General features: G+C 41.2%; 1 protein-coding gene across 1 annotated transcript in view; it reads right to left on the minus strand.

The window, feature by feature from the left end:
- SHC4 (SHC adaptor protein 4) overlaps window positions 1-27,703 on the minus strand; it is a 128,816-nt gene that overhangs the window by 16,271 nt on the left and 84,842 nt on the right. The window contains exons 6-10 of the mRNA XM_040492640.1: window positions 25,110-25,161; window positions 14,913-15,036; window positions 12,955-13,126; window positions 10,792-10,852; window positions 1,811-1,990 (exon numbers count right to left, since the gene is read on the minus strand). Coding sequence (XP_040348574.1) covers window positions 1,811-1,990; window positions 10,792-10,852; window positions 12,955-13,126; window positions 14,913-15,036; window positions 25,110-25,161 — 589 coding nt within the window. The remainder of the gene's footprint in view (window positions 1-1,810; window positions 1,991-10,791; window positions 10,853-12,954; window positions 13,127-14,912; window positions 15,037-25,109; window positions 25,162-27,703) is intronic.

Genomic DNA, 27,703 nt, shown 5'->3' on the forward strand with positions numbered 1-27,703 from the left:
CCCTAACAAATATTACCTTATCCATACCGGTCACTGTACAATGGACTGTTAAATCCACTGCAGAAATCTGAACTGATTGCATATTCCATCATCCATCACACAAAATGTATCACCCAGATGGCTCTTCAATGAAAGACAGGTGCCCCAGGTGTCATCAGCCAGCCTCCAGCTGACCGCCCCTTGAGGGTCTGCCTCACCTTCAGGGAGCTGCCTTTTGCCCAAAGGCTTGCCCTCCCTCGTGTGGCCTACACCCACAGACTGAAATAAATGGGATAAAAGGCCCAGCCCTTTGGCGCAATGTGGCACAGCCCTGACGCGCCCCCTATTCTCCCTGTAGGGTTGGCTGAGGCTCCGTCAGGGCTACACAGTGACTCTGCTTCTCCATCTGCCCAAGCCTGCTTCTTCCCCCTCCCTTCCCGATAGTGATCCCAACAAGTACCCTGCATGCCAAAGCTCCATCTCAGTGTTTGCTTCCAGAGAACCCAACCAGGTTGTTTAGGTGCCAAGACTGATCACAGAGAGCTTGCAAGAAGATGGCTCACTTGTCACCTGGCTGGTAATGAGGATGTCTGTTTCTTGGTCTAGGAGTTAAGGTGGTCTGGTGAAGTCCCGGCTCAGCAAAATCTCCTTCTAAACTTCATCTTGTTACTGCTCACACTAGCTGGAAAGTTGTCTTTGGCCTTTTAGAGAGACTTCCTGGGCTAGCAAAAGGACTTTCCAAAGGACTGGTTCTCCATCTTTGGAGTGAACCAAATGTGGTTCACCCAAATTTGAACCCAACACACTTTAATATTTTATAAAAAGCATTATTTATTTATTTATTTATTTTTTAGTTGATCGTAGGCTTTTGGTTTGTTTTGCTTTTATTTATTTATGTTACTGTGTATGCATTTACCCCTGGAAGCAATTTAGCAGGAAAATGATATCTGTCTTACTGCATTTAACTCACAGTATATGGCTGAAGAAAGAAGCCATCTTATTTTAGTGTTCCATAGATGACTTACCAAGGAGTTTCGAAATGAATAAAATTAAAACCATCACTCAACAGAGCCAAATAATGGTCACTGTTCCTCACACAAGCCCACAAATTCAAAATTATCTCCTGGCTTTGACCATCCTTCCTTCAGCAAGAGCACACAGCCAAAACCAAAAGTTGGGACCCAGTTTAAAGTATTTGAAAAGATTATTCAACATCAAAGACCCCAAACCTTGAAATCCATAATATCTCCCAAATTAACTGTGGTACAAGATTGAGGTAAGAAAGAATCCTTTTTGCTCCCTGAAAATGAGACCAAGGAAATAGTCTTCCTGAAAATGAGAGCCAGTATAGTGAGATGAATAGTGGCCCCCCCAAAATGATACATTCAGATCCTGATCCCCAGTCCCTGTGAATGTGGCCTAATTTGGGGAAAGGGTTTTTGCAGATGTAATTAAGTTAAGGATTGCAAGATGGGATCTTCCTGGCTTTAGGGCTCACCTAGAAGAGAAAGGGATTGTCCTAGAAGAGACAGGAGAGAAAGGTTTGAGAATGGAGGTGAAGGCCATGTGAAGACTGAGGCAGAGAACTGATGTGTCCACAAGCCAAGGAACACCAAGAATTGCCAGCCATCAGCAGAAGCTAGGAGAGAGGCATGGAGTGGATCCTCCTCCAGAGCCTCCAGAAGGAACCACCCCAGCTGACGTCTTATTGAGGACCTCTGGCCTCCAGAACTGTGAGAGAATAAATTTTCACTGCTTTAAGACACTCAGTTTGTGGTGATTTGTTACAGCAGCCACAGGAAACTAATACAGATGGCGAACAGCTACTTACTCTGACGGTGCCACGGGCTCCCCAGGGAGTGAGCTGAGCTTTGATTTGGGGAAGAGCCAAGTGTACTTTGAAGACCCTGTGTATTTATGTAGCAGGGGTCATGGAGGAAATCCACTCGACACGTGTGCTTCATCAATGAGGCATCTCGTTGGCACTGCCCTCCTCTCTCCTGTGCGTTACCTGTAGTGATTAGTTAATGATCAATGGATCACGTTTTTACTTTGTAAACAACACGTAAAATTGTGTTTGAGTCTAGAATTGATAGGAAGGGAAAAGCCACCCTCATCCTATACAGATTTGAATACTGACCTCTAGATTTGACCTGTAAAAACAAGGTAAGCACCAGGATTTGAAGGAAAGCACCATCTCTTTGGCCTCCCAGGCCTTCCCTCCCCATCCCTCTGCTGACCCACCGCTTCAACACCAGACAGGAAACAAATCAGGAAGACCAGGAGAGGAACAGCCAGAGAAAAAAGGGAGCCAGCTGTCTAGCAAACAGCACAAACCGCACACAACACTGCTCAAGGCCGCAGTCCAGGAACCAAGAAAACACACGTGCCATACAGAACTTGAATATCTATTATTTAAACTGCTTTTCAAAATAAGATAAAAAGAGAGAGGGAGGCAAACCACAAAACACTCTTAAATACAGAGAAGAAACTAAGGGTTGCTGGAGGAGAGGTGGGTGTGGGGAGGAGGGGCTAAACGGGGGCTGGGCATTAAGGAGGGCACTTGTTGGGATGAGCACTGGGTGTTGTATGTAAGTGAAGAATCATTGGTTCTACTCCTGAAATCATTATTACACTATATGTTAACTAGCTTGGATTTAAATAAAATTTAAAAAATAAAAAATAAATAAGTAAATAAACTGCTTTTCAAAAAACTCATTACATAATTATTAAGAATGGAAGGTCTGTCTCTCCCTATGCCCAAAGTTTTGTTTTGCCAAGCTCAGCCTTGAACCAACTGTTGACATTTATTCTGGCACTTAATGGAAAGAAGAACTCACCCCTCAGGATATCTCCTTTTTCCCTCTTACTCTGTCCCCTCCTCTTCCATTCTATTCCATATACTGTGGCCAAAATGATCTTTTTACAACTGAAAACCTGATAATATTTTTCAGCGGTTTAAAAACCCCTTACCTGCTTCCCATTGCTCTTTGGATACAGATCAAACTCTCCAACAAGCCCCAAGCCCTGGTCCTGGCTACCCAGCTTCCCTTGCACCCCTGTGCTCCTCAGTCACACTGACCTTCCTGGAGGCTAATCTCCACCTTAAGGCCATCTTCTCTGATTGACATGCTTTTCCCTCACCATTCTCCATCACCCTCACCCTTCAGGTACCAGTTTAAACATCTCTTTCTCAACAGAGCTTTCTCTGACCTTCTCAGACTAGATTAAGTCTCTCTGCTTTCCTAGAAGTTTGTTCACCTTTGAAGGCCATATCACAAGAGCAAATAATTCTATTACGTCATTTTGTTTAATACCTGTACTACATCTAGACTGCGTGTTCCATGAAGACAGAGATCCTGCCTCCTAACACATGCTTGCCACATATGACAAAAAACAGTTACTGAATGGATGGATATTAGCACCGTATTTCAGTACCTGGTGCATGAAGTATTTTGTACCATCCAGATGGTTCTGTCCTCAGAAAGCCAGGATAGAATATTTTTGTTTTTCCATTTAAACAGGTACATTTATATTTTTGGCCAGATGTGTTACAAGATCACCACCAGGCTGATCTGAAGTGGTGACACTGACATTCCATTGTCTTACCACAAAACATGAGTTTTTCTATTGTTTCAGTCGTTAAACTCCTGGATGTGGTTCAGAAAGGACCAACTTTATACTGGATTTCACATCATGATGAGCAGTGCTATAATTTTTATAACATAAAATATGGAAACCCAAGGGCACACCAAACAGGGGAAGCCCAGTCAGAAGGCTACAGGCTTACTACCTACTCCTCCTTTCCTCCTGGCCTGTCTGCCAGCTGTTACACACCACCGTGTCCCCTGTCATATCCCTGAGGGAAGAGTGAGATTTCTAAAGAAGGAAGGGTGGTCAGGGCACCTCGTTTCTTTGTTGCATTGTGCAACATATGGCAGTGTCCATTTGCTTGGTTAAGTGGATTTATGAATTATGTTATCTAGTTTAAACTTACGTCCATAAATGGACAAGTGGCTAAAAGATCACCGCAAATATCAAAGATTGAAGGTCATTCTTTTACTCTTATTACAAACTCCTCCTTGGCTGTATTATGAGCTTATAAACAAGAATGATCTAATTAGATAGGAACTTGGCCTCCCAAAAGTTAAAATTATCAGGATTTGAAATGTGGACATACGTCTATTTTCTTGATCAGTAAATGCGCTAAATGTATATTGGACCCTGAGATATTATCTAACGATAGTATTCAGCCACTGTAATTATCAAGGCATTTAAAAAATGTTTATTATCATTAACTCTAACTTTGAAATTTTCTATTTTCATCTGTGTGTTAAATTTTTTTTAATTTTTATTTATTTTTTGACGGAGGGAGAGCAAGCGGGGGAGGAGCAGAGAGAGAGGGAGACAGAAATTCAACCAGGCTCTATGCTATCAGTGCAGAGCCTAGTGCAGGGCTCAAACTCATGAACTGTAAGATCATCAACTGAGCCAAAGTCAAGAATCAGATGCTCAACTGACTGAGCCACTCAGGCACCCCTTGTGTATGTTTTATGACACATGCATAACATATTAGCATATGTGTATATAACTTATACATGATTGGTTTATCATTTATTTAGGAGTGCCTGCTCATAAAAACGTACTGAAAGCAGACTATGATCAAAGTGTTGTGGGGCACCTGAGTGGCTCATTTGGTTAAGCGACCAATCTTGGCTCAGGTCATGATCTCACAGTCTGCGAGTTCGAGCCCTGCGTCAGGCTCTGTACTGACAGCTCAGAGCCTGGAGCCTGCTTCAGATTCTGTGTCTCCTGCTCCCTCTGCCTTTCCCCCACTCGTTCTCTCTCTCTCCCCCTCTCTAAAAAATAAAAAAACATCAAAGAAAAACTGTGGTAAGAGGTCTGCTTCAAAATCAACATGGACCTGAGTTCAAATACTTGTGATACTTCTTACTGTTTGTATGGTTTGGGGTAAGTTATTTACCTTCCCTAAGCGTCAGTTTTCTATCTGTAATATGGGGATGCCTAGCTTAAAATATGGTTGTGAGGACTAAATGAAAGAACGTGGTGCCTGCCTCATAGGGATGTAGTAGGGATTCGATAAATAGTTAATATCTGCTCAGTTACATGTGTTCATTGATGCTGGGGCTCTGCACATGGTACTTCTCTCCTGCTGCAATATCCTCCCTCCCCTTTCTGTACCTAACTCCTATTTGTCCTTTAAGATTCCATCTCTTTCAAGAAGCCTCCACGTTAGGGACACATAGGTGGCTCAGTTGGTTAAGCATCTGACTCTTGTTTTTGGCTCAGTTCCTGATCTCATGGTTTGTGAGTTTGAGTCCTGTGTCAGGCTCTGTGCTGACAGTGCAGAGCCTGCTGAGATTCTCTCTCTTCCTCTCTCTCTGCTCACCCCCTGTGCTCATGTGCACAGGCTCTCTCTTTCTCTCCCTCTCAAAAATAAATAAACAAAAACATTAAAAACAAAAGAAGGGGCACCTGGGTGGCTCAGTCAGTTAAGAATCAGACTTTGGCTCAGGTCACGATCTCACGATTCATGGGTTCAAGCCCCACATCGGGTTCTGTGCTGACAGCTCAGAGACTGGAGCCTGCTTCAGATTCTGTGTCTCCCTCTCTTGCTGCCCCTCTGCCACTCACACTCTGTCTCTCTCTCCCTCTCTGCCTGTCTCTCTCTCTCAAAACTATATAAACATTAAGAAAAATTTTAAAAAAGAAAAAGAAGAAGAAGCCTCCCCCTTAGACCTTCCCTCCCCCAGGCCGGGTCAAGTGCCCTCCATACTATAGGTGTCTGTTTACTTGTCTGTCTGTCTTCCCCTTGAAACTGCAAATTCCTTGAGTGCTTAAGGAGACACTAGAACCCATTTATCTGTTGTATCCTCTGCATCTTCAATGACTGGTATGAAGTAGGTGCTCATGTTTGTCAGCTGAATAAACAGATAATGAATGTCCACTTGGTCTTCCTTTCTCAGCATATTTGACCCACGTTCTGAGTCAACCTTTAGCACAAGGCACTGACTTGTCTGCCCCTCACAGAGTATGGCATGAGCCGACCACATCAGGTTTACCATCCCATATGATTATACAAAAGCATCAATATCTAAATCCAGTGTCTCTTGAAAACAACCATTCCTCTTTTTTTTTTAAATGCACTATTTCATTTAACTCAGCAATGTTGCCTTAAATTTAAAAAAATTATATATTTATATTATATTATATTATATTATATTATATTATATTATATTATTATTATATTTCAGTGTATACCCAAAAATCTTTCTTGGCTAAAGTGTGTGGTTGATGAGAGCTTAACCACACATGACAACCATTATGCATTCCAAACTTTCTTTTTGCCAAGTATTACTCTGAGAACCTATCCAAGCTGCCTAAGAGAAGATTTGTGGCAAAAAATAAATACATACTATACACAGTGTATACACTGTAAGTACCAAAGTTTTTTAAGTACAGGCCCTTAGGGTTTGTGGTAATTTAATGTCTTTTTGATTAAAAATATCAATATTTCCATTTGAACTTGGAGGTCTGGGAAACATTATTCTGTTTTACTAATTAATTTTCTCCATAAGGGAATTTAATATTAAGAAATGGTATCTTTTATAAGTCTGGTGATAAATATAATTAACTCCTTGAACAACCAGAAGCCTATTGCAGTATTTATAATATACTGGAATTCAAGTTTTAAATCAGTATTTGAACAAATAAATGTCCTGGGAGGAAAAGGCCAAACCTTATTGAAAATATTTGCATAGGTGTTTCTCAAATGATTATGTCTAAAACTCTAGGAAAAGCCATAAAAATTATGCATTTGCTATTCTGGCAACTGCTATTAAATTGCTCACTGGTCAAGAATTTCAGATCAGTTTTTATTTTTATTATTTTTAGAGAGAGAGTGTGATCAGGGGAGAGGGTGGGGGGGGGGCGCCGAGAGAGAGAGGGGGAATCCCCAAGCAGGCTCCACACTCAGCACAGAACCCGACGCAGGGCTCAATCCCTTGACCCTGGGATTATGACCTTAGCTGAAATCGAAGGTCAGATGCTCAATTTACTGAGCCACCCAGGCGTCCCTCAGATCAGTTTTTCAACATATGCCCAAGTAGTCACAGGCAGGCCTCAAGATAGGAACATCTGATTTCTGGGTATCTGTGGATGAATGGACATTGTAGTACTAAAGTCCTTCCTACCACAATAGGAGGAGCCTTGATTGTTGTGGCCTGTGGAGCAAGGGTCAAGTCCTTCAATCCCTCCTAGCATTCTGGGTCCCTGATGGAACTTAGAACCTGCTTTCCTTTTTCTGCTTGTTTGTTTTAAGTTTTTAATGCTTGTGTATTTTTGAGAGAGAGAGAGAGAGAGAGAGAGAGAGAGAGAGAGAGAGAGAGAGACATAGAGTGTGAGCAGGGGAGGGGCCAAGAGAGAGGGAGACACAGAATCCGAAGCAGGCTCCAGGGTCTGAGCTGTCAGCACAGAGCCCAATGCAGGGCTCAAACCCATGAACTACGAGATCATGACCTGAGCCAAAGTCAGCCACTTAACCAACTGAGCCTCCCAAGCGCCCTGGAACCTGCTTTCCTAAGGAAATAAGGTTATAGCTCCATGATTTTCAGGGGAAGAAAGTATGCAGTTGGAGGACTTTTTCGAAACCACAAACACCATCTCTCACCAGCCCAAGATCTTTAAAGGTTCCCAGCTATGAGCTGTTACCTTAGGGCCACCACAAGGAAGGCAGCTCTGTACTGGTTCCAGGCTATCCCACAGTCAGAGTGCAACTGAAGAACAGGCACTTACTATAGAATTTTCTATTGGTGTGTTTGTCATCACAAAATATACATTTAAGCTTCAGTACAGACAAACCAGAACAGTAGAACGTGGTGTACTTATCTAGGAGATAGCCATCATGGCTAAAATTAATTCTGGAATTAATTCTAGAAAAATATGTTCCAGACTCCAAATAAAGGTTTATGAAAAAAGTCTGTTCATAAGTTTGGATTTGCTTATATTGGCTTAGGGCATATAGAAACCATGAAAGAATAAGGGGTTACATCGTTTGTTGGTTTAAAGGAGAAATAAAACCAAGGTAAATAGAAACAATAAACTGGATTCTATGACAAGGTTACACTTACAAAAAGAAATGTCTTAAATAAGATTGAAACAATACCTCTATATCTATTAATTCCTTTATAAATGTTCCTCAGGGTTCTATCCTATGTCCAAGACTCATCTATCTCGCCTCCGTACTCTCTCTGTGCAATGATCTGGGAAGTGGTCCTGGCACATTCCAGAAAAACCAGGAATGCTGGTTCCCACTCATACTGTTTTTTCTCTCTCTCTCCCTCTCTCTCCCCTCCTTTCCCATTTCCTTCTCTATGCCTGGATAATTCCCATTCATCCCTCAGGTCCTGGTTTGGTTGTTTTGTTGTAGAGGTAAGTTTAGGGAGACCCCCTAGAGCCCCTCAGATTAAAAAAAGTTACATTTATTCTTGGGAGAGAGAGAGACAGAGGGTGAGGAGGGGAGGTGCAGAGAGAGAGGGAGACACAGAATTCGAAGCAGGCTCCAGGGTCTGAGCTGTCATCACGGAGCCCAACACATGGCTCGAACCCACAAACCTCAAGATCATGACCTGAGCTGCAAGTCGGATGCTTAACCTACTGTGCAACCTAGACACCCACAGAGCCCCTCAGATTAAGTTAGGTTTCCCTGGTATTTGTTCCCATAACATCTTAGGCTTTGAAACATCCATCTATTTGTAAGCATTTGATTTAGGTGTGTCTTACTTGTTAAACTACAGATGATATGAGTACCAGTTGTGATTCCATCCCTGCCGCCTAGCACAGCGCCAGACTCTAAAGAGGTCCTTGTAGTCACAGATGATGTGTTGAATAAATGAAGAATATAGAATGAGATCAAAGAGCATGTGGAGATATTTCCAAGTGAGCCTCAGCACAGGTACAAAATGATTATAATATTACAGGGCACATGTGGTAGGTTCCTGACTTTTAAACCCATAGGTTAGGGATTTCCAAATAAGGAAAAGGAGGGAAGGTGGGAGGAACACAGATCTTAGGGAGCACAGTTGTAAAAGCACATTTTTACTTACCATTAATTTGTTGTAGTCACATTACTAAAAGGTTAAAATTCTAAGTAACTTTAAAGAATGGCAAGGAATTTTAATGTCTATCAAAAAGAACCATATTTTTTACACAATGGACTACTACGTGGCGATGAGAAAGAACAAAATATGGCCCTTTGTAGCAACGTGGATGGAACTGGAGAGTGTGATGCCAAGTGAAATAAGCCATACAGAGAAAGACAGATAACCATATGGTTTCACTCTTATGTGGATCCTGAGAAACTTAACAGAAACCCATGGGGGAGGGGAAGGAAAAAAAAATGAGGTTAGAGTGGGAGAGAGCCAAAGCATAAGAGACTCTTAAAAACTGAGAACAAACTGAGGGTTGATGGGGGGAGTTGGGAGGGAGGGAAGGGTAGGTGATGGGCATTGAAGAGGGCATCTTTTGGGATGAGCACTGGGTGTTGTATGGAAACCAATTTAACAATAAATTTCATATATTAAAAAAAATTTTTAAAAAGGAACCATATTTTTATTTTTTCTTTTTTTTTTTTTTTCAACGTTTATTTATTTTTGGGACAGAGAGAGACAGAGCATGAACGGGGGAGGGGCAGAGAGAGAGGGAGAGACAGAATCAGAAACAGGCTGCAGGCTCTGAGCCATCAGCCCAGAGCCTGACGCGGGGCTCGAACTCAAGGACCGCGAGATCGTGACCTGGCTGAAGTCAGACGCTTAACCGACTGCGCCACCCAGGCGCCCCAGGAACCATATTTTTAAATAATTAACAATACTGTCTTAGTTCACTACTCCTACTATTTTTGCATGGTAGAGGAAGGTAGTAATCACAGCTGTACCTAAAACAATAAATCCTCATGTATCCCCTGTGTATAAGAAATAATAAAATGAATAGATTACATTGGCATAATTCCGTAAGAAGTATGCAAGTATCCTTGGAGGTGACTACCTTGTAGGTGGCAAGTTCCTGCTAATTTGAGTCCCTAAGTGTGGTTATCCAACTTTATCCCCACAGTATTATTTATATCATCCAGTTATCCACTCCTCTAATGCTGCAAAACTTTGCTTCCCAAAGAAATAAGTACTTTCAGCAATTTATAAGTATTAAATGACTAACTAGCAGCAAAATTTTATGAAAACATACTTCCAATCTGAGAGGTAATGTTCTACATTTGCACTGTGGAAAAGTTGTGCCCCACATCAATTATTGCATCCAGTAATAAGACACTGAATGCCCTGGGAAACGTGGGGTAGTTGGCCCCTAACTGGGACTCTCACCTTTCAGATTTCTTTTTGTTTTCGATGCCAAGCAGACAAAAAAGGTTTTATCTTAATCCTAATGGACTTGACAAACATCAATTTTCACATTAGCTTAATGTCTGATCTTCTTTGAAGTGGAGCTGTCTTGAGTTTTAAGCAGAGAAAACACCTTTTCAGCGAGACTTTTCATGATGTTAAAGCAATCAAAGACCTCAGGAGGTAGAATGACAGTGTGGTCAAGCACACAAGAGTGAGGGGAAACCATGAGTCTCCCAAGTGACACACACGTGGCATTCTGGGCCTCTCAGAATGTGGGATGCAGCTGAAGCATTATACACCTGACTTTCCCATGAAGTATTTCAGAGCCAAGGCCACACACAACCATATGACTTACAAGGAACAACAAGAGTGGCAGATGGGGAAGGACAATTGTACCTACCTATTGCCCTGCTTTGTTCTAAACAGTTCTCGTACACACTGCTGCACTTGGAGTTTCCAGGCTGCACGAACAACAAATTGTGAGACATTTACAAACATGGTATACGTTCATAAACTTGCCAAAAAAACAAACAAAACACTAATAACAGTCCTGGAAGAATACAGCAGACAGCTCCACTTTCTGACATAGTTAGTGTCTGACAGGTAACAAAAGGAAGGTGAGATTTTGCATGGGGAACATAGACTCCTAAGATAGAGCACTGTGCGGGGGCTGCAGAGGTGGGTCTGAGGCAGAGGTGGTTGTAAAGGCTGCTGATGTAAGGCCTGCATCCTGAGCATCACTGCTTTTGTTAGGGAGGTCCTATTCCAGGACTCAATCCAAGTCTCAGGCAGAAACTGTGAAAGTGTGATTTCCAGGACACTTGTATAAATTCTCAGTATTTAGCAAGCCTCTATCTAACAGTGCATTGGCAGATTGGAGCCCTACTCTAATGAGGTTTGTGCCGGGCTCACTTTCCATCCTTAAAAATGTCATCCATCAAAGGGTTGCGTTAATATACATATATAGATATATAGATATAGATATATGTAGATATAGATATATATAGATATATACAATTCAATAATGGAATGGGATCACTGATGCCTTTGAGAAGGGCAACATCTATCCTTTAGAAAGATTAATCCGGCAGTACCATGCAGAAGGGTTTGAGAGAATGAAACTGGAGACAAGGAAGGGGCTTTCAGAATCATCTGGGCACATGAAGGCCAGAACTTAGAAAGGTACAAGAGTAATGTAAGAGGTTGGGTAAATTCTATCAAAAGATTTCATGGTAGAATCTTCAGTCTTGAAGACTGAGTTGACATGGAGTCCAAAGTGTGAGATAAACAAAAGACTGCAGATTAATGAAACAGCAGCAGTGTCATTAATTAAACATGAGTAAGTCACTAGAGGAATCTGGTTTGGAGTCAAGGAGAAAATGCTGAATTCAATCTTACATAAACAAGTAATGTAATGCTTATGGCACTACAGCTGGAGAGATAAGTAATGGCTGAAGACAGAGAAGCTAGAAGACTGTGTATACAGGTGGCATGCCAGAGGAGAAACCAAGGGCAAGGCCAAGGGCAGAGCAAGGGTGGTAAAGGGTGGGGGGCTGGGGTTTGAAGGGGAGGGGGTAGAAGAAAATAAAATAGAAAAAGAAAAGATGTAACTTACTTTGAAACAGCTCTATAAGATGACAGGGCAAATTTAGTAGAATGATAATTGTAGAACCTAGGTTGTGTATGTGAGTGTTCACTGTATAATTCTTTCAACTTTTCTGTGTGTTTGAAAACATTCATAATAAAATGTTGGAAGACATGAAAATGAGAAAAAAGAAGCAACTAGAGATGGGGTTTGAGAATGACACAATAGAACTGCTTTAGAAGCTAACAGAAGTTCTAAAATTAAGGGAGAGGCAGCCAATGGGTATCAAATTCTGTAGACAGACTCAGAACATTGAAGAAGAAAATTGATTTAGCAATGAAACCATCGGTGACCAAAAAACCATTGGTGACCATTGTAAAAGTAATTTCTATCAAGTTGTCAAGCAGAATTCAGATCTTAGAAGTATAGTGTTGATGCAAAAACTGGGAAGGAGATGATGGTTTCTAGAAGTTTGTGGGTAAAAGGAGGTGAGACATTGTAAGTTGGTTGGAGGAATCCAAATTCATTTGCAGACAGAAGATACTGGTAGACAAAGAGAAAATAAAGATTGAGACAGGGGTTGATAGACACACAGAAAAAGGGCAGAGAGTTGGAAGGTGGGGATGGGATCAGGAGCTCAGGGGAAGGATTGGCTGTGAAGGCAGTCGCTAAGGACGAGAAGCAAGGAGAATACGGGAAGACGTGGAGACGAGGAAAGGTGAAGTTTAATGTAACATGTTGGACTGCCCTCATCTTCCCAGTGAAAGGAGATGTGAAGTCATCCACTTAGGCAGCGAGGAAGGGGGTGGATTTGGAGTAAAAATGGTCCAGTGCAGGCTCCGACAGTGATTCATTCTCTGGCTCAGTACTGAGGAAGGCACTTTCTCTAAGCTAGCATTTGGAAACTGAAATTAAACTCTCTAGTGACAAGGACAGAATCACATTGCTAAGTTCCGGTAACCATAAAGCATTACTTACGAGATAGCACAACTTTTCACACCGTATGGGGCAGTAAGCCATCTGCTCTGTGGCTTGGACTTTGATGCGCACATCTGAAACACCACCTGCAGGTGGCTGCTTCCCTGGGATTTCATTGTAATACTCATGATCTTCTCTCTCCACAGCAGGACCATCAAGAGGCACCTCCTCACTGCAAGGGAAAAAAGAATCCCCAAGAGACTGGGTGGGAATTCAAATGCTGTAGGGGAGGCAGAGGGATCAGAACCATGCAAATCATCCTGAAAAATGCTGCATTCATGTTTTAAAATTATAGCTGTGCTTAAGTGATGTCAAATATCTGGATGGAAGCAACCAGATGGTTGTTTAGCTTTCCATAGACAATTAAAGTGGGGCAAGCCAATGGAAAGTGCCAAGGGTGATGCTTTTGTGTCTCCTCCCAGTGATTAAGAGAAACACACACACACACACACACACACACACACACACACACACACTCCTTGAATGTAAGTCATCTATGTCAGCAGGATACAAAATTAAAGTTTTCCTGAGTATCTTCAGCATGTTTGGATTATACCATTTTGGAAATGTTTTGCTCAAAAAAAAAATTAGATATTGGGCAGGGGGCCTGGCCCAGTTTGTGAAACTAAGATGAAAAAAATAAGAGAGTTATGGCCAGCCATCTCGTCTGCACAAATCTGGAGAAGTATATGGGATTCATGAAGAAATATTAGAACCATATGTGCAAGTGGGTAGATTTATGTAAACATGCATTGTTTTAAAAACCGAAACAGGGCAAAACAAAAACAAAAACAAAAACAAAACAAACAACTTTTCTTCCAAATTGGAATTAGTAGCTTTCTTATGAAAAAGAATAAATCAAGTCCTTTGGGATTGAACTGATTCTACTGACAAGCCACACAGTTTTGTCGGGTTCGTTACCTGCCAACAAAGTGATAGCACTAGGATGTAAGTGTTATCCTGGGAAAAATTCAACCTCAAGGCTTCCTAGTAATCCCCTCTCCTTTGCTACCCCAGACCACCTTAAAAAGGGAGATCTCCAAACCCAACGTTTGTTAATACACAAAGTAACTAACCTGGGGGGGCGGTGCATTTAAAAGTACCCAAGAGTTTTGTCTCTTGGGTATGAATTCTGCTCACTGTACTCTACACTGCTGGAGGCTGTCAGGCCTGAAGGGCTCAGCTTTCCTTGTAGACTTTCTGCGCCTCAGATAGAACAACCAGATCCTTGGGTCACATCACCTGTCAGCCCTGCCACAGTTTAACTGGAACTCATCTATTTACATTGCAAACTAGCAAACTAACAGCGATTCCTGCTATAAACATTTGATTCCTACTGTTTCCCTCTTCATTCTTGATTTTTTAAATTTTATTTAAAAAAATTTTTTTTAATTTTTTTAAAATTTATTTTTGAGAGAGAGAGAGAGAGAGAGAGAGAAAGCATGAGCAGGGGAGGGGCAGAGAGAGACACAGAATCTGAAGCACGCTCCAGGCTCTGAGTTGTCAGCACAGAGCCCAACACGGGGCTTGAATTCATGAACTGCGAGATGGGGTCCTGAGCCAAAGTAGGCCGCTTAACTGACTGAGCCACCCAGAAACCTCTCGATATATTTTTTTTTAGTGGTAGGCATGGGATCTGGGATTGAAACAATTCTGAGACATTTGATATCTGTTATTTTATGATACTACTTAATTCATAGCTCTGTATGATATCAGAGAAACAGGGAAGACCCCTTCTTGGAGTGTCTCCTTTAATTTTGATACAAAGCAAGAGTAAATATCTGGACAAATACAAGAGAAAGAAAAACAGAAAATGTCATTATTAGTTTGTACTGAAACTGCCTATTTGTAAGAAAAAATTTACTAATTTCATTAGTCAGTTTGAAAATGCCATATTAATTTGAAAATACAGCAAAATAAATATAGCAAGTCAAATAATTATAGAACTCTTGGCTGACCTTTCACAAGAAGTATTCAAAGAAGGATTTTTCAAATACTGTTTAAACCGGAGTTCAAAAGCCTGCCCTATGGTGCTGATGACATCTTGGGCCATTCCGCTGCGGCATTCCAATATGTGGCAGGCTGCAAGTGGACGAACAAAAAGAAACTGTAATAAATTTTCAACAAGAAAAGGTTATAATAAAGTAAAAATATTTCCAGAACATGAACTGGTACTTGAATAAAAGGGAGTAGGTTTATAAGCTCTCTTCAGCTCTGAAATGGCAGAAAAGAATACCTCATATTTCATTTGCATCAAAGAGAAAAAACCATTCATAGTTTACATTTAAATATCTCAAAACACTGACAGATTTTGGTCTCAAGACAGGTTTTGGGGGGCCCCCATTTTTATAAAACCAGACTGATCCTAACCTAACATTGACTCACGTTCAATGTTAGCTCTAGAATTCAATACCAGAGATGCTGAGGGCAGCAATCTGACAGGAAGGCTTGTGGTTGTGCTGTTGTCTTTGTAAAAATATAACTTTCCAAACCTTCTCTCCTCACTCAAAGTGGGGGATGAGCTGCTGGCAAAAACAGGAGCTTTATAATACCCCTTTGCCCTGTTATTGCTATTTTTAAAATTTTTTTAACATTCATTTATTTTTGAGGTGGGGGAAGGGGCAAAGAGAGAGGGAGACACAGAATCCAAAGCAGGCTCCAGGCTCTGAGCTGTCAGCACAGAGCCCGAGGCAGGGCTCGAACTCATCAACCGCGAGATCATGACCTGAGCCAAAGTTGGACACGGCCGACTGAGTCACCCAGAAGCCCCATGTCATTGCTATTATAAAGCAGTGATGGTATGGTAACCCCTGTCTTCACAACCCTACTAAAGAACTATCTCCATTAAGCATTAAAAACAAGATTTTGTGACAATGGCATGACCAGAAGATGTTAAAATTTTTTATTAGATACTTTCTCTGAGAAGCTGGTACTGGGAAGAGGAAGATTTTCACAAGTAATTTAAAGAAATAAATTATGGAGGGGGCACTGACAGAATATCACAAATGAGCAAATCTGCTGCTGCTGCTGCTGCTGCTGCTACATAAAATCAGGAGCTTATGTGGAGAGACTATAAATTCACCTCCCACCATATGGAGTATCATTCTTGCTTCGATGAGAGTCTGGGGTCTTGCTTAGGGCCCTGCAATATGGAGATTTAATTGAAATGGAAGTTTCATCAGGATGACTTAAAGATAAAGGCAATAAATCTTGTGAGAAGTAAAATCTTTAAAATACATATTGATTTGTATAGCCTGAAGAATGGAGGGATGAGAAAAACCTTAATAATGGTTAAATATACACAAGAACGCTGTAAAAACTGTTAGCTATTCTCTGAGAACAGCTTAAGCGAGTGCATGGGGAATTAGAATAGAAGCCCAGGAAGCCTCCTGGGTCTCAGGAACTGTGGAACCAACACTGGGACACCTTACTAAAAGGGACACCAAAGGAGAGGAGAGAGAGCTGTGTTTATGGAATGAGCTAACTGTGCTGACTTAGAAGCATGGTTTTATGCTTTTGCATTCTCTTGGAAAGGATTTTGTATGTATGTAAAGTAAAAGGCAATTCATTGACATCTGATAGAATTTTCAGAGCCTATAAAAGTACACAATAGTAGTACCTACAACAGTGTTTCTTTTCTTAGCCTTATGTTATAATTATCTCAGGAAGGGGCTGGCTCCTAAGTAGCTCAATCAGTTAAGCCACCAACTTTGGCTCAGGTCATGATCTCCCAGTTTGTGAGTCTGAGATCCGCATCAGGCTCTGCACTGGCAGCGCAGAGCCTGCTTAGGATTCTCTCTCTCTCCCTCTCTCTCTGCCCTTCCCTGCCCTCTCCTCTCAAAATAAGTAAATTAAAAAAATAAGAATCTCAAAGAATCTCAAATAATTCTGATTCCAGAATTGACTTGACTTTCATTTAAAGGATTTAAATGAAACTTTTATAGAGTTGGTTTTTTTAATGTTTATTTCTTTATTTTTGAAAGAGAGAGAGAGCAAAGGAGGGGCATAGAGAGACACACACACAGAAAGAGGATCTGAAGCAGGCTCTGCAATAAGAGCCAGATACGGGGCTCGAACTCATGAACCATAAAATCGTGACCTGAGCTGAAGTCAGACACTTAACCAACTGAGCCACCCAGGCGCCCCAAATGAAATTTTTAGAAAGCATGTGTTTGTGTGTGTGTGTTCATGTGTATGGGGGGGGGGGGCACAGTGGTATTACTAAATCAAACAATGCTAAGGTGTAAATCTCTAAAAGAATTGTCATTACCATTTCTTATAAGGTTATCCCTTTTGAAGAAGCAACTTGGAAACTGATATAGACTTAGGAGCTAATTCTAGTTTTGAAAATCCAATTAAGAACGCTTATAGATGGGGGCACCTGAGTGGCTCAGTCGGTTAAGCACCCAACTTTGGCTCAGGTCATGATCTCACGGTTTGTGGGTTCGGGCCTCACATGGGGCTCTATGAGGACAGCTCAGAGCCTGGAGCCTGCTTCAGATTCTGTGTCTCCCTCTCTCTTTGTTCCTCTCTCTCCCTCAAAAATAAATAAAAAACATTAAAAAACTGGGAAAAAAAGAATGTCTACCCTTTCTACCAAAGGAAAATGTTTGATCTATCTTTAGACTGTTATTTTAAATTGACCCTTCTTTTTCTCTGCAGTAGCTTCACACATGAGCAACACATAGAAGGTGTTTTAAAAATTGTGTTGAATGAATACATACTGATTTTCCTGAATCGCATCAATAATTCTAGTGTGAGAAGTTCTCTTCAGTTGCATTAAAATGACACCTGCAGCAATCCCCATAGTGGGAAAGGTTCCTACAGCCATTGAGTGGTGTGAATCATTGCTTGGTTTACTCATGGAGATATACTTAAATCTACAAGGTGCCCTTGGAAATGTGCTCTCCAACTGACCCAGTGTTACATTATGAAGTTGTGTTACATTATGACTAAAAAAGGTTACACGCCCTTAAATTCTTTTGTTTTTCACCTCATGAATTTCTGGTCCAATTAAAAGAAAAGTCAAGATCCCAAATCATGTCAAAATGCAGAATATGATTTTTTCAATTTTATGTTTTTCTTAGGTTCAAGAAGATGTCTAGAGATGAAGACAAGGAAGATGAGAGAGACAGGAAATTCACACACACACACACACACACACACACACACACACAGAAACATGAAAGTGTGTCTCCCTTAAAAGGGATGAGAAAACAAGAACGCTTAAAAGAACTCTGGAAAGATTCAGATTCAAGTTCAAATTTCAATTTTGCCACCATCTACATGACCTTGAACAAGTGACTTTGTAGCAATGTCCTCACCTGCCAAGACAGGGCACTGATTTTTTTTTTAATGTTTACTTATTTTTGAGAGAGAGACAGAGACAGAGCACGAGCGGGGTAGGGTCAGGGAGAGAGAGGGAGACCCAGAATCTGAAGCAGGCTCCAGGCTCTGAGCTGTCAGCACAGAGCCCGACGTGGGCCTCAAACCCACAGACTGCGAGATCATGACCTGAGCTGAAGTCAGATGCTCAACTGACTGAGCCACCCAGGTGCCCCAGGGCACTGATGGTTTTTAAGTCCCTTATTGCTTTATGGAGACCCCAACCTTCATCTATCACAGTAGCTTCAGCCTTCTGAGGAACAGGCATGTGGGTTCTTGTGGCACGTGGGTACTCAGGAAGGAAGGACACAACTAAACCCACCAGCCGACCTCTACCACTTCTCACATCTAAAATGTTCTTACTTATCTCAACTCTTCTCATTCTGATACTTTGAGCATTTGGTCCTGTTCCTGGACTGATGCTACCAACACATTCTGCTTTGCTTTGGATGACCTCATTGCTGCCATATTACTTTTTCTGAGAAGATCAGACGACAAACAGTGGTGCCCGGCACCATGAAAGGAATGACATTGGACAGAAAGGTTGACCCTGTGCAGACGTTCTGTACAGCCTCACTATCTCCAGTGAACACACATGTTGTGATAGTGCTGTTGTTGGTATTCACAGACACACCACTCTGCGAAAATGGTCTTGGTTCTTTTTGAGGTTGGTCATGGGCCAGAATAGGGATGGGCTTTGAATCAAACACAGGTGTGCCCATTTCCCAGTGTTAGACCCATCTCCAGAAGCTTAGATAAGCAGCCAGGTTGGCCAAGAATTTACCAACCTTTAGCTAACGAGAAGGCAGAAAGACAAGTATATAAAAAGCCCCAACTGCCAAAAAAGAATGTGACTTTCCAGTGACATGATAACTTTGCATGGAGGTCTGAGATGGAATCAGATGCAGATATGAATTCTTTTCCCTCCACCTCATAGCCAGACAGACCCATAACTCTACCTTTGGGTATCAAGCACTATATTAGGGAGGATTTTTTTTTTTTAATCTTAGATACATATTCTTCAAACTTTATTCATTTGGTTTCCTAATTGGATGTTCATGGACAAGAGGCTGAGAACTCTTCTTAGAGGATAACAGGCCCTTCTTTACTAGTTTTATATTTATTTTTATTTTTTTTTAATTTTTTTTTCAACGTTTATTTATTTTTGGGACAGAGAGAGACAGAGCATGAACGGGGGAGGGTCAGAGAGAGAGGGAGACACAGAATCGGAAACAGGCTCCAGGCTCCGAGCCATCAGCCCAGAGCCTGACGCGGGGCTCGAACTCACGGACCGCGAGATCGTGACCTGGCTGAAGTCGGACGCTTAACCGACTGCGCCACCCAGGCGCCCCAGTATATTTATTTTTAATAGACCAGGGTGTTTTTGTTTTGTTTCTGTTTTTGCATTTTTTAATAAACTAGAAATTCAAAAGCGCAGCTTCTCAGGTCAACCACCAGATGGTGCTGTGGTACTGAAGCAAGGAGTCCTCCCCGCTTAGAACTCCGCCCAAAGAAGTAAGCCAGCCGTCAGTCCACAGTAAACTGATGTCACCAGGACAGTAGTCCATATATTTTATAACCATAACCATAAATGTAAATAAACAGGCTAATTTAAATTATTTTTGTGGTCTTTAAAAACATTTTTTTTAACTTTCTTCAGAGACTGAAAACCATGGCCTTCCTATATACACCCAGGGGCCTCTTCACATACCAGATTCAGAGAAACTATTTAAACCTCCCTGGACTACTACATATTTGGAATGAGAGGTGAAGAGAATGTGTATTACGGGGCAAGCTGTGTTAGTACCTAAGTAAACTCAAAACATTCTTAGAGTGACTTACCTTTTCTACAGAAAAGGCCCTTTATAAAATGAGGCGTTCACTAAAGGGTCCCAGCAGAGATGGAAAAAAAAGGAGCAACTGTCCCGACTTGAATCTACTAATGCTAAAAGTGAATTGGGCAGATGAGAGATAGTGGGAACATTCAGGATTCTTAGCAAGGAGCCTGGACTCCTCTGCCTGACAGCTACGCTCTTCCTCATCCTGGAGGTCCCGCCCTCTGTCCCTTACCCATCCACTGACATCCTGCTTCCCAGGGGCACCTAGGGCCTGTTCATTGGCACACTGAAGGTTATTTTCTGCCTTCATGCCCCCTAACTCCTTTTCAGTATGTGACTTTCTGGGGTGCCTTATTCCAAGGTGTCTTCTCCCGGAGAAATTTCCTCTTCCTCCTTCTCAGGTGATACTCATCTCCTGATTTCCTCTCCTCCTCCTGACTACTCCTCTGGCCCTTTATGGTCTCCTCTTACCACTCCTGGAGAGCCTCAGCCCTCTTCTTTCCTGGTTCCTCCTTCAGTGATCTTGCTTACTCTTAGGGCTATGAGGCAGTTTTTCCAAACCTGCACCTGAAGGTCTGGTCTCCCTCTCTATCTCTCTCTGTCTCTCCCACCCCCACACTCCCTCCCATCCCCTTCAGCTCTACTCCCACCTTTCTGCCTCCCCGACCCTGAGCTTCTCCTGCCTGCTGAACATTTTCCCCAGATGAACCAAACTCATTAGATAATTCTGTAACATCTTCTTTCTGGTTTCACTATTTTCTTTATTTATTCAAGGATTTAGAACATTTTTTTTCTTTTTTACAAATACAATAAATATTCATTACAGGAGTTATAGAAAATAAAAAGCTACCAAGAAAAAAAATTATGTAAATCTCACTATCTAAAGATAACTACTATTAATATTTTGGCATCTCTTTCTTTTTAATCTTTCCAATCTTTCTTCTAAGTATATCTCCCTACAAAATGTTACCTGGGGTCATGCTATACCCATTATTTCACAATCTCCTTTTTGCACTTAATAACATTGCCAACATTTTCCCCATGTCATTATGCACTCTAACACTAGCTGTAAATTGTTGCATAGTAGTACCTCCTATGGGTTCATTTAAATAATTTGTGATTTATGAATATTAAATTAATTTTTTCTGTTATATAAATAACATATGACAACAATCTTTATTGCTTAGTCTTTGTGCATGTCCTAATTATTTCCTTAGAAGTTAAATTGCTGGTTCAAAAGTACTTCCCTCTTTAAGACTTTGGGTACAAATTGTCATCTTGCTCTCCAAAATGTTTGGATCTATACTCCTACCAGCATTGTTAAGAAAAACTACTACTCTAACCCCCATCTTACCTTTTTTTTCAATATTTAAAATTTGAAGATGAAATATGAGATCTATTTATAAGTTGATTCCTAACGAAGTAGCTAGTAAGCTTTTGAAAACTTTTAAATGTTTCTTGGTGCCTTGTAATGTTCTTTTTTAAAGATGTGCTCAGGACCCTGAATTGATTCACTTGCTTAATAGCTGGCTGAACTTAGGAGAATGATCTCACTTTCTCAACGCCAGTGTTTGCTTTGGTAACCAAAGGAATAAATTAATATCGACCTCCGAGAGTTGTTGTGAGGATGAATTGAGACAATGCCTGCCACATGGTGGGCATGCAATAAATGGTAAATGTTTTTCCCCTATTTCCCTAGTGGATTGTCTGTTTCCAATTTGTAATAATCCCTGTTTCTTTAATGGCAACACCGCTCCAAATCACAAGGATGATGATGATGATGATGATGATGATGATGATAATAGCTACCATTTATTATATACTTACTAGGAGCCACATATGGGGATATTTGCATTGTATATAATATCTCATTAAGTCCTCAGGAAAATCTGATTTCTATTTCTTCACCAACCTTTATATCCAAATTGTTGCCAAGTTCCATTAGTTCCCATATTTGTCCAAACTGTCCCTTCCTCCCCCAGTGCAATGTAAACATTACCACTCCTGCCCAGGACTAATGAGATATCCTCAAAATTGGACTCTACAATTCCAGACTGTTTTCTGTCCTGCAGTATCATTTTCACAGATACAAATGCCAGAAAGCTTATCACTTTGCAATTTCAGCAAAAAGGCAGAAGCCAGAATAATGGCTATAAAGCTCAAAATCTTTTAATGGCTCCCAGTGGCCTTCTGGCCAGCACTCAAAGCCCTCTACACTCTGTTTCTGACCTATCTCTTCGGCCATGGCTCCCCTACTGCTATTCCTTCACTTCTCTGCAACCCCAGCCTTCCACACACACTCACATACCACCCAAACACATAGCCCCAAGCTCTCATTACAGGACTTTTTCACCCACAAATCTCAACTGAGCCCCTGCTATGTTCCACATACTGTTGTCCAGGACCCCCTCCTTCTCCAGGCACATCCTATTTCTCTCTGCCATTAAATGATGAGCCCAGGCTAGCCAGGAACTGTTTTCCTCCACAATGATTAGTTCAGCCCCTTTCATATTAGCATGTAATTAATAATTATTTGTGGGCTTGAAAATTATGTCAGCACCTCTGCGCAGAAATTAAAGTCCAGGGGCTGAGGTGAGTTGAAAGGATTTAACACCACAGGGTTGTGCAAGTAGGGGGTATGTTGACAACAGAGTGGCTTCTCACAGAAGTTTCTATAACCAAGATAAGTAAGAAAGGGAATGAGAGACTGAAAAAGGAGGCATAAGGATGATGAAATGCTAACATAGTAATCCAAGAAAATTACTCTGTGTTTCTAAGTCATCTGTCTTGTAGGTAGATCCATTCCCCTAAAGAAGAAAGCAAGCGACTGACTTGAATCTTAGAACTCCTCACCACTGCTTACTGAAAAGAAATGACATGCCTGAGCTGTTCAGCGACTGATGGTAAAGTTACCAAACATCTAGATTTCCTGATCTATTTGTTCTTTCTCTCACCCTGTCTTTTCAGGTTGAGAGAAAAGACTTTGTTGTTCAGAGGCCTTGCCCAAAATAGCATGCAGTTACTCTTTCGGGAAACTCAGGCTTAACTAAAAGCAGTTGCTCTTTTCTGGTATCTTTTGTTGTATTTCATTCTTACACCCCCGTTCCCCTTCACTAGTTCCTGTCTCTCCTACTCACCTTTGGTGATTATCCATTCTTCATTGTACAGTTTACAGTGAGTCAGTTTCAACCGAGTATTGTGTAGTACTTGTCACCTGTTTCTTCCTTTCCATGTCATCAAGCCATATTCTTTTGGCAAGCATTTACTGAGTATCTACTACATGTCAGGTCTTGTGTTAGCAGCTGGTCCTCATCATTTTGTTTTTTAAAAGTTTTCTTTATTTTGAGAGAAAGAGACACAGAGAGTGCGAGACAGAGAATCCCAAGCAGGCTCCAAGCTGTTAGCACAGAGCCCAAGGTGGGGGTTGATCCCACGAACCATGAGATCATGACCTGAGCCAAAATAAGAGTCAGAAGCTTAACTGACTGAGCCACCCAGGTGCCCCTTATCATTTCATTTTTTACTATAACAATAGCTTCCAAATAGATCTCCCTGTCTTACGTTTCTTCCTGAATCCATCCGGCTCCCAAAACAATCTTTGTGAAGCTCTGCTCTGTCAACAGAATTCTCCACCCATTTGCTTGAAGATTAAGTGCCTACTTATCAGCCCTCTGGATGCCTTTTAGAAATCTTTTTCTCTGCACCCAATCTGCTTTCTAGTAAATATGTTCTATTCATTTTCCCTCCACCCCCAGCATACCATGTACATTTCCATCTTTGTTTTATAGCTCTTTGAATTTCCAAATGCTACTCCATGTGGAATGGAAGTAAGAAAATGGGGGGGGGGGAGAAACTCTATCCCTGGGGTGGCAGAGGATGCCACCCTAATAGGTTCTAGTCAAGGAGAAGAAGCAACCTAAGACTCATCCCTACGAGGAATCTGAATGTCCCAGAGTTAGGGATAAGAAGCAACAATAACCATGTCTATCTAAAGAGGTCCAATGAGCTAAGGAACTTCCAGCCCTTCATCCAAAGTTTGACTGGGAGATGAGTTTATTTAGGCAAACTTGCTAAATCCTGGGATGAGAAATCCAATCAACTTACTCTTTCATTCACTGAGATACTCAACAAAAATAGGTATTTTTGTTCCAACACCTATATGCTTGGCTTTGGGGTGAGTGCTTTGGAAACAACAGTGAATAAGGTAAACAGGTTCCTGCCCTCATGGAGGTTTCAGTAGAAAGGAAAGACATTAAACACATCAACAAATGGTAAATAAAATAACAAAAATGTGGGGTTAGTGTTAATAAGAAGAGAAATAAAGTATGATGATGCGAAAGGGTGGGATATGCTATTGGAGATAGGAGGGGCTATCAGTCAAAGAAGGTCTCTCTGAAGAAGAGACATTTAAGCTGAGATCCAAAACATGAGAAGCCAAACACTCAAAATGACATGTCAGACTCTTGAACAGCAAAGGTACGGGCTCAACATACATGTGTGGTGCATGCGCACGTACACACACACACACACACACACACACACACACACACTTGCTGTGACTAATGTGGGCCAATAACCTCACTGGCTTGGGTCTCTATGTAGTTCATTCATCCATTGGGGATGCAGCAGCCAGCTCCTTCTATTATTATAACCAGAACAGCTTCTTTTTTGATTATACAAAAGATAATAAACCTTTTGGTATAAGGGTCCCTCAGATGACCGGGATCTAAATCCCAGCTACATAATTTTTCTACTTTGCTCTGCTAGCTGGGCTATTTATTTCCAACTCAAATTCACATAATATTTCTAGAACCCAATCCAGCACTCTAGTGATCCTCATTACCCTGTATATTGAAAAAAAAAACCTCCTTGTTACATTTTAAAGTTGGCATATACCAGTTCTTAAGAAAATCTAGAAGTTGCTTTCCATACCTCGTTGATTAACTGGATCTTTAGCTACGTAGGCAACATAGTCTGTAGTATCCTATAAAAAAGGGAAAACGATTGCATTTAAAATGAATGGATTGTACTGTTGAAAGATAAGAGTACATTTAGGACATGACACTGAGGTACGGACTTAAATACAAATGTTTCTATTGAAAGAGAAAAGGAAAGCACCCTAAAAGGGAACATAAATATACACTGGGTAGTTTAGCAATTGTGGAGTCCTGATTCTCTGTCCCTTGGAGAGAGAAGTTGAAAATTAAAAATTTAGAGGCAGAGTTAGTGATACTTACTCACTAAGAATAAAAAGGAATCCAGATAGGGAATATATTGGTACAGATATTCTTAAACAATGGTAAGGGACCATGACTCTCTCCTGTTTTGAAAGTTGAAATACCAGGGGTTATGCAGTCACAAAGGAGTCATAAACTGGGAGGCAGCACCATGATTTCCCAGTTGTCCAGACAGACACCATGTATGTCAGAAAATAAGTCAATTAAAGAGACACATTGGTTTTTGTGGTTGTTAGCTCACTCGAGTGCAGTGCAAGTTAAGAAATAAAGCAAAAATACAAAGCATTTATCTGATCAATATATAGAAAGGAAAAATCATGTTTGAAAACGAGAACCCATGAAAACCCTAAGGATTTCAAAAAGAGGTGTTGCTGACGTTGTAAAAACAAGCAAAAAGCCACTTGGTAATTCTGACTTTTATTGAAAACAGTAAACTGATGAATGATAAGATCTTAATAATTAAAGATGCTTTTTGTTATCTCGGTTCTCAGGGAAAAAAATACACACAATGCCATTTGCAGATTAGAAGTATGACTCTCCAGAGGGAAGATGCAATCAACTGGCAGGAAATAAAAGCCCGTTTGTAATACCCTCAAGGACAATCACTTAATAACCCACAGTGAAACACACAGGAAGCAGATCTCAGGGTCAGCGTAACTTGTCTTCAGTTATTTTAAAAAATAACAAACACCTAAATAAATGTATCTTCTGCTAAAAGATAAAAGGCTTGAGATATCTTGTAAATAAATAAGGTCATATCTGTGAGCTTTGTTTTATATTAATTTAGAGGCAAAGCCACAGTTGCTGGGGACTTGGTTGCTATTTTTAAAACTGAAGGGATGGTAATGATGCCAGCAACACGGGTTGGCGCATTCGATGGTGGGAAAGAGGTTGTGGGACTTCATCCTCAAAACCGTCTCCAACAGTCTTACAGTTCTAAAATCAGTAACTGTAAATATCTGGGAGAATTTTAAGAATGTTAAAAGTAACGCACAAATAGTAAAAAAATATATACAAAAATATATTTGTGACATACTTGTAATGCATTTTTGAAAAAGAGAAAGTATTTCTAGATACAGAAGCATTACGAACGACTGTCTTAAGGGCTGACGGGAGGAAGACAAGTAAATTGTCTTTGAGAAGAGAGTAAAGGTGAGGGTGAGCAAAGGTCAAGAGGGAAGGAAGGATAGCTAATCTTTAACTCTTTTCATTTTTTGAAATGTTTATTTATTTTTGAGAGACAAAGAGACAGAGCACCGGCAGGGGAGGGGCAGAGAGAGAGGGAGACACAGAAGCTGAAGCAGGCTCCAGGCTCTGAGCTGTCAGCAAAGAGCCCAATGCAGGTCTTGAACCCATGAACCATGACATAATGACCTGAGCTGAAAATCAGATGCTTAACCGACCGAGCCACCCAGGCACTCCAAGAACAGCTAATCTTTTTTTAAACTCTGGAGGAAATCTGGTGGAAAGAAGGGTACTACTTTGGGCCACGGAGACTTTTAGCTTCTTGCACCCAGTTAGCTGAGAAGTTGTAAATTTCTAACAGACAAAGCTATAAGCATGTGCTAGCAATAGTGGTGATAGCTATCCCCTATCACGCGGTGCCAGGCATGGTACTAGCAGGTTATACACATCAATTCGCTGAATTCTCACAACACTGTGAGGCAAGGGTGATCATTCCCCATTTTATAGATGAGAACCCTGAAGCTAAGAGAGACTAAATAAGTCAAGTCTCCCTGACTCCAAAGCCTGGCAGTTCATTTGGGGGACCTTGAATGCCAATGCTTATGGTTGCCCCAGTTTTTTATTTTAAATAGAATTGCAGGTTTTCTTTCCAGCTGCAGAGAGCACCGGGGCCCCACTCAAATCAGTAGGTACAAACTTCCCCACAGCGGCTAGGAATTCTTTACCGTTTGTTTCTGGACAGTACTTTGGTGGGTTGAAAGTACTAAAGAACTAAAGGCACATGAAGACAATCTATTAGGACTGGGACAACTAGGATAGACGTCATGTAGGGCATGCCTAGGGTAAACGAGGATCTGAGTGCCAATGTGAACATGACAACAACTCTTGAAACTTGAAAGGGAAATTTAGAGCAAATGTCTGTAAATATTTTTAACACTTCACTTATACAACTCATTACTTTAAATAACTTAAGGAAAGTATGTGAGCTCCTTTGTGGATGACTGAGCTATAATGGGTTAGGAATAAAAGAGACAATGCTGGCCTCTTCAGGCTGGATTCAGTCAGCCCTCTCTGTACCAAACAAGTCCCTGGTTGTCACCGTTG

The sequence above is a fragment of the Herpailurus yagouaroundi genome, unplaced genomic scaffold (genome assembly GCF_014898765.1).
Source record: "Herpailurus yagouaroundi ecotype Mexico unplaced genomic scaffold, PumYag 184, whole genome shotgun sequence".
Classification (NCBI taxonomy): Eukaryota; Metazoa; Chordata; class Mammalia; order Carnivora; family Felidae; genus Herpailurus; species Herpailurus yagouaroundi.